Consider the following 7,991-nt stretch of genomic DNA (forward strand, 5'->3'; position numbering starts at 1 on the left):
CACTCTGTTATATGGGTAGTGACCACCTGTCAATGGGGGGTTTCTAAACATCTAATCTGATCACCCCCCCCACCCCAGCCACAATGGCAAAGGAAATGGCACATATCTAAAAAAACACACAGTGAGCGTGCAGTGGGAGGGGGAGTTCGGGGGGCAGTAGGAGGTTTGGCCTGCCTGACAGGGCTTTTGTGGGGGCATTGAGGTTTGGAAATGCCCTCTTTGCTGATGTTCTTTGCTGGCCCTGATCTATAGGCATCTTTGGTTAACAGCAGCTGGTGAACATTTTGTGCCCAAGGCCAGCTTCAGCACCACCCAGGAAACTTCACTTTGCCCAGTTTCAGTCCGATGTTGGTGAACATTCCGGTCTCTGAACCATGCTCGACATTGGCTTGGATGCTTTCCATGCAACATGGAATAAACTAGAAGCCAGCACTGGTTATGTCAGGCCTCTTCTGGGTGTGTACTAGTTATGGCAGGCCTCCTAGGGGTGTTCAGTGCTTACGGCAGGGTTCTTCCGGTTGTGAACTGGGTGTGGCAGGCCACTTCTGGGTGTGCACTGGGTGTGGCAGCCCTCTTCTTGGTGTGCACTGCGTGCAACAGGCCACTTCTGGGTATGCTCTGGGTGTGGCAGGCCTCTTCCGGTTGTGCACTGGGTGCGGCAGGCCTCTTTTTCTGGGTGTGCACTGGGTGCGGCAGGCCTCTTTTTCTGGGTGTGCACTGGGTGTGGCAGCCCTCTTTTTGGTGTGCACTGCGTGCAACAGGCCACTTCTGGGTGTGCACTGGGTGCGGCAGGCCTCTTTTTCTGGGTGTGCACTGGTTATCCTGGGATGGATCTGTCACCCAGAGCATAGGCACAGAGGTGGCCAGCAGGCATGGTGCTGTGATGGCGCTTTTGGCAAACTGTCATTTTACATCTGGAGGGCGTGGCATGGGCCACAGAGGTGCATTGTGGGTAGTAGAAGATGGACTGGCAGGTCTGCTGACTGAAGTCACCTGAGGCATTCAGGTCTGATGCTCTTGACCTAAGGAACGTTACTGAAATACGTAGTGATGTGAAACAGAGAAATTAAGTCAAAATTGTATAGGAAAGTCTAGAGGAAATTATCAAAACTACAGTGTTTCAAAGGAGTCACTGGAAAGATTATGTGGTATTCTCATTTAAAAGCATATTAAATATATGATATTGCATTAACCTGCGACACGGACAAGGTTAAGCAGTTGGATAATAGATGGAGGGATGGATGGACTACATTAATGTTAGTGATTGTACCACGTATGAAAATGTTACAGGACATTTCTGCTGCATGATTCACTAACAGCTGCCAGGAAGACATGGTAAAATGAATGCAGCTACAGTAAATGATTAGGACAGTGTGTCTGTGATCAGAAGGGCGGTGCTGCGGATTCCCCCATCGGCAGAATGGTGTCACTGATGGACTCCTGGGCAAGGCAGGTAGCTCCCGATTATGAGCTGATTTCAGGGCGTCCCTTTGGATAATAGCATCTGCTAAATAAATAAGTAAAATTACTTTTTATAATGATGTGAAATTCACACCAGCATTCTCTTCATCTCTGTCTCTTCCCTGTATCTCTTCATCGGTCACAGAATGTCTCTGCTGATCATTGACCTACTGGGGGGGGGAGAAGGGCAGGAGGGAGCAACACAGCGCAACTGATACCACCTCCAGCTCATATTTACTGAATAGGTAGTGAAACAAGACAGAAAGACTCAGGCTGTAAGACGGAAGGAGAGAGCGAGAGAGTGAAACAGGAAGTGTCATGAAACGGACGAGACAAGTGTGAAGGCGTGGCCGGCTGGTTTAAAAAAGCCCAGCAGGGTCAGGCCGGCAGACACACTCGCACATGTGCTAGCACTCCACGCTGCCCTGCTGTACGCCGTGCACACTACAGCGTGCTCTATGCCGAACTCTACCGCACTGGCTACACCAGTGTTTTCAAAGACAACACTGTGCCCGGCTCCAGCACTGCAGACAGGAGCTCTTCTCACGCCTGCTGATCATCTCCACTTTCTGGGGATTCATCTTTATTTGTATTTGTTATTTTTACAAACTGCACTGCACCCACCGCCCCTGCTCCGCCCGTCGGCCCCATGGAGGGAGCCTCCGTATCTCCCCAGGTGTTTGTGGTGGACAGCCAGGTCGGCCTGCCATCGCGCCCCACCGCCTCTCCCTGGCAGCTCAGTAAGACGGCCTGGAGACTCCTCTTGCTGCTGCTTTTCCTGGCTCTACTCGGCGTGGCTGTGGAGGCCTGCTTCATCTACTACTTCTACAAGCACTCACCAGCACTGCTGCAGGTGAGCCCAGCCGTCTCTCAGGGTGCTCATGCTGCCTCCCTGCTTTTCAGGGGCCGTGTGAGCGAGCAAGAAGCAGTGGGACAAGCAGGTGGAGGTGCAAGCGGGTGGAGGTGCAAGCGGGTGGGGGTGTGAGCAGGTGGCGGTGCGAGTGTGCAGCAAGTGGAGGTGCAAGCGGGTGGAGGTGCAAGCGGGTGGCGGTGCGAGTGTGCAGCAGGTGGGGTTGCGAGTGTGCAGCAGGTGGGGGTGCGAGTGTGCAGCAGGTGGGGGTGCGAGTGTGCAGCAGGTGGGGGTGTGAGCATGCATCAGGCGGCAGTGCTCTCGGGCAGACAATGCACACGCCAACCGCTTATTCCACTGGAAACTTCACCGTCTGCTCATGAATGGCTTAGAGTATGAGTCTCGGTGTGAGAATCCGTGTGACTTATTACTAAGGTATTACATCTGTTGGATGCTATCTGCAGAAAAGGAAGTGTCACTGAGGTCAAGGTCACACTGAATGTGTCCAGAACTGAAAGTAAGTAAGTGTAACTACTTACTTAAGATTTACGTAAGATTTTCTGAATTTGTTTGCCCAGCATGGTGTCTTGCTGAGGTTCTGCAGGGCTGCCTGGCCCTGAGCGTAAAGGTGAGCCCTTATCAGTACTGATGTGCTGGGAGGCGGCTTCTTCCCGGAACTGATAAGATCAGCCCATTTGTCTGTTTTGTTGTCAGTACCCCCCCCCCCCCCCCCCCATTACTAGGGCGCCCACAGGGGCAGGACTTGCCCGACACACTTGTGAAACGGCTTCCTGAATCAAGGTGGGGTTTTGACAGCATGGCCCACACACAAGCATGTCGCTGTTTTCTGTCGTGCTTTCACACTAAACCTGGGAGTCAGGAGGGCTGTGATATATGTGTCACGTGTGGTTAATGCAGGGGCTCCGGACACCTGGCTGTCGCTTGTGGTAGGATAGTGGCTAAGGCATCTGCGGCGGGGTGAACACGCGAGGCAATTTGAGAACAGTGGCGTTCGTGTCGTAATGTGACTGGATTATCATCATGACATCAGGTCAAAGGTCAGCGGAGAGGTAGTGGAGCCTGGGCAGCCAACGCTGCACTTCTGCTTTTGGTCACACGTGTTTATTAGTAAAGCTGACTGTATTTCCTGAGAATGTGCTCTTCAGCAGGAAGATATACCTTGGCTGTTACTAGTTAGCGGTTTTGTGACTGTTCAGTGCTGGAATATCGCAGGAGTTGAGGTACGGTCCATTAAAATGGTGGAGGATTTGACCCTCCATGCCCTCACTGGTCTGGCCTGGGGGGGTGTTGCATGAGATGTGGGTCTGTTCAGAAGGTTTCTAGTTCAAATCCTATTGCTGGCAAAGCAATAGTAATAGCACTGCTGGGTCCTTCAGCAAGACCCCCAAACCTGAGGGCTCCTGGACCACCGAAAACATAATGAGCTCTGCTCTGACCTGAAGTCTGAGAACGGCAGAGAGACAGACAACAGACCACCATAATTCTTAAAGTCTGAACTGTGTTGGCTGCTACAAATGAAAATCTCAGTCAGAAAGATTAAAATGTGATGCGCGGATGAGCATAAGGTCTGTGCCGTCATCCACAAATGACAAAAAGTGAGAGAAATGATGGAATTCAGGCCATAGCTGAGGTTTTCTCTTCCTGGTAACTCAGATGTCCCCTAATCCTCTTCCCAATTGCCAGCTTCCATGACCAGTGATTAAATATCTGGTATACATGACACTAAATTAAACACTGAAGTAAAGCAGAAAAGTGGAGTTCTGGGATTGTTGGAAGTAGAGTTTTCCCATTGAAATGAATAGACAGGCCCCATAAGGATATCCAAGTCCAATCATGTGTGTGCATGTCTGTGTCTGTGTGCGTGAGAGAGATAGAGAGAGACAGACAGACACTGACACCTTGTTCTTTTTTCAGGAAGACCGTGGCTCCCACTCTACTCTGAAGGGCTCTTCAGATCTAGGTAAGTCTTTAGGCCTTTGACCAGTACAGTCATAGACCACTGACACAGCAGAGAGTGGAACCTAAAAGGCTGCGTGCACAGCGCTCCCTCAGATGTCTTAACTATATGTCTTAAGCAGCTTTTGTACCAGCATCTAGTGAGTAAGACACGCAACACGTTTTAAAAATAAACAATAACTGTCAGCATGGCCTCCCCCACCTCCGCCTTGGCTGTTAGCTCTCTAAATCATTTCCTACGTAGAAATGCCTCTCTCTGTAAATTAGGGTGGAGACCTGCTGATTTGGGGGGATATTTGTGTATTGAAGTTGTCCTGCATTTATAGGTTGTTGGTAAGTTTTTTATGGGCTCTATGACCTGGACAAGCCGACACTGTTAAAACTGTGTTTCTCTTCATGGTTTTCCACACACAACAGAGAATGAAGTAATAGTTTCTGGCAAAAAAGGAATGCAAGCGTCTGTGAGCCCATCCAAACCCTCGGCTCACCTTACGGGTAAGACCGCTTCTCCATGTGCCCTGAGCTAAACGTTTCGCTAATCTTTGTGGGAAATCCCGGAATAGCGGGGAGTCTGAAGGCTCCAAGTGGACATCCACTGCTGACAGACACACTCCTTGTCTGAGTCACAGGCAGGATGCTCATTTACTGTAAGGAGAAGGCGGGCTAATGTTTGTTTGAGTCAGAGCTTTACCGTTTGTCCTTTTTATAGTTGGGCATAAAAATGTTGAGATTTACAACAAATATCCATGCCTTTAACATTTCTTTGTTCTATTTTTCATATTATTTTTTTATTTGCTTAGTAGTATGTAATTTCACTCTATTGTGCAAGACATATATGTACATGAGTACAGTCAGCCCTCCTGCATTCACGCTTCGCGAATTCACAGATACACGAACATTTTACTGGAACCGAACTTATTTGTATCTGCAATTTTTTCGCTCCTCTGCGAAATCCTTGAAAAACCCTACAGAGGTGTTTATGTTTAATTTTCATTGTAATTTATAAGTTTTCATGCTTTTAAGAGTGAAATTGATAAGAAAAATTTAGTTAATGAAGGTTCTACTGTGTTTTTTAGAAAGTTCAATACATACAATACAAATATGTTAAAAAATCCCTTAAAAAACATGGCTTTCTTATGGAAACGTTCCTTTTTATCTACATACTGTACTGTATCTTTACAAGATTTACTATTTTGTAACAGTAAGTACACGTTAACGTAAATTCAACGCACAAAAATGGTACATTTCTTCAAAGGTGCTAATGTTTACGTACATAACAAATGTGTCCCAGGTTTCCCTCTCAAGACGCATTTGCTATAAACACTGAAAGTACGTTTCCTTTACGTATTTTATTGAATTGTACCTTGGTTACTTATATGATTTCGGCCAATAAGTTTACAGTCCCGTTTGTTTACTCATTTTACCTTATTGTGAATGCAAAAGGAAACAGCATCCAATGTCATGTTCTGTGAATTAGTAGGGGTGACATTAGTATACTGTACTGTAAATGTGCTATCCCTTAGGCGATACTGTACTCAAACATTTGTTTTTTTAAAGGTAATGTATTAAGCTATCTTTTAAATGAAATTAAAGTGTTTTGGGGGTAATTTAGGGTTTAAACTATAGAAATAAGCACATATGACCATTTTTAGTGACTCTACCAAACATCCGCAAATCCTCCTCATTCGTGACGGGTTCTGGGACGTAACCTTGCCAATGTCCGAGGTCTGACTGTACATTAAAGGAAGATTTTCACAGCATGATTGACATAATTTAATAAATATTTTTTTCTGATATTAAACAACTATTAAAGAATCAGCGGTAATGTCAGTCTGTTTAGTTTAAAGAATAAAGCCAAAATAAAACGCGTATTACATCAAGCCAGCAAACTGCCTGTACTATCCGCATCGCAAAGGCTCTTCAGTCAGGAGACACTTGACAGATTTAGTCGTTTGCGTCGTACAGTGTTGTTGTGTCAACATGGCGTTGAATGGACTGAGAGACTGAGAGACTGAGAGAGATATAGCACCTTTGGAAAATGAGTAAAAATAGACGCCGGGCCCTTTAGCTAAACCACTTCCTCTCCTGCCACTGCACCTAGTGTTCAGCCTTGGGGCGTAGAACGTACAGCCTACAGAGTCGCAGTAGTCCAGAAAATGCTGAGTGTCTGCTGTTTTTAAGTGCTCTCTGCCTTGATGACCTGTGGTCTCCTTCATAAGGGTGCCCTTTGTAGCTATCAGAACGTTGCCATTCGCCGTCATTATGAGATACATCTACAGGCAAACAGCTGGCATGCTGTAGGATATTCATTTGCATTCACAGCATCGTTGAACAAATTTCAATATGGTTTCATTTGCTGTGAGAGATTAACAAAATAACACCCCAGAAGACTGAAGTGGCCTTTGGTGGAACATATCTTCAGAAAAGAGCTTCTCTCCAAAGCCATGAACGGACCCTACGACTCACCGGCTCTGTTTAGTTTCTCTCTTGTTTTGCTGGCTTAATTGATATTTTAATCCAGAGCACTAGGTGTTTGGGCTCTAGTAATTCACTATGGGAACCATTCCACGTTTACCCAGGTGGCCATTCACAGTGGGTTCCTCAGCAATGTTCCTCCAGAAACCCAGCAGATGTATCAATCAATCAATCAATCAATCAATCAATCTACCGATCAATCAATCAATCAGTCATGCTAGTAAATAAAAGCTCTGGAAAATAAAGTTTTTAACTGGACCTAAAGGTGGTTAACGAGGGTGCTGACTAACCTGTAATGGCAGGCTGTTCCATAGTCTGCATCGAGCAATAGTATGACTGCCCTCCTCAATAAGTTACGCTAAAATGGCTCCCTTCTCGTTGTCATCCCCTGCAGGAACGATCAACAATGGGCTCCTTACCTGGGGCGTGTTTGGGGACGCCTTCCTCCATGACATGAAAATCGAGGACAACCAGCTGTACGTACCCAGAGAAGGATTCTACTACATCTACTCCAGCATCATGTTTATAGAGCCACACTTTGGCCAGTTCAAGCACAGTGTGCTGAGGCACACACCACGCTACGGCAGCGAACTGGAGCTCATGAAGGCCATATGTTACAGCAGCGGACAGCAGAAGATGAGTAACATGAGGAACAGCTACCTGGGTGGGACCTTCCGCCTCGACGCCGGCGACAGCTTGTCAATCAAGCTGGAAAACAGCACATTGGTGCGATACCAGCAAGTCACTGAAAACTTCTTTGGCGCCTTCATGATTTAAAGAGGCAGCAGACTGGCCAGTGCCCGAGGCTTGGCAACCTTGGCTTCTCTGCTTATACGACAGGTTCCTGCAGGTCCACCGTGCGGAGGACAAGGCTGGCCACGTCAGGAGTGCCCAGATCACCCCACATGCAAGAAATCCAGTCAGCAAATGGTCGTAAAGATTACATAGACTCATGGCCATGTTGTCTTAAGCAACCCTTGACTCACCTCAGCCTGCCTGATATTCAGGTGCGAAAACACAGCTTAAACAAGATCACTCTTTTATTTATATGGGTGGACAGTATATAAACGAACTCAACCATGCGTTTCAGCTGATCATCCGGCTCTGAAGCTACCAATCACAGCTGCATTCTCACACATCTACTTATAGGCCCGGCTCTGAGGAGGGGCAGAACCCTGGGGGAGCCATCATGTGATGGGATTCATTCTGCTTGCTACTGCTTGGTCAC

General features: G+C 47.2%; 1 protein-coding gene across 1 annotated transcript in view; it reads left to right on the forward strand.

Moving 5' to 3' along the window:
* Positions 1-772: 772 nt before the first annotated feature.
* The window catches only part of LOC125741769 (tumor necrosis factor ligand superfamily member 14-like), an 8,099-nt gene continuing 880 nt past the window's right edge, over positions 773-7,991 (forward strand). The window contains exons 1-4 of the mRNA XM_049013085.1: positions 773-2,314; positions 4,247-4,292; positions 4,706-4,783; positions 7,158-7,991. The exon at positions 7,158-7,991 is cut by the window's right edge and continues 880 nt beyond it. Coding sequence (XP_048869042.1) covers positions 2,111-2,314; positions 4,247-4,292; positions 4,706-4,783; positions 7,158-7,540 — 711 coding nt within the window. The 5' untranslated portion in view covers positions 773-2,110 and the 3' untranslated portion in view covers positions 7,541-7,991. The remainder of the gene's footprint in view (positions 2,315-4,246; positions 4,293-4,705; positions 4,784-7,157) is intronic.

Source organism: Brienomyrus brachyistius, chromosome 5 (assembly GCF_023856365.1).
Source record: "Brienomyrus brachyistius isolate T26 chromosome 5, BBRACH_0.4, whole genome shotgun sequence".
In the NCBI taxonomy this organism is placed as follows: domain Eukaryota; kingdom Metazoa; phylum Chordata; class Actinopteri; order Osteoglossiformes; family Mormyridae; genus Brienomyrus; species Brienomyrus brachyistius.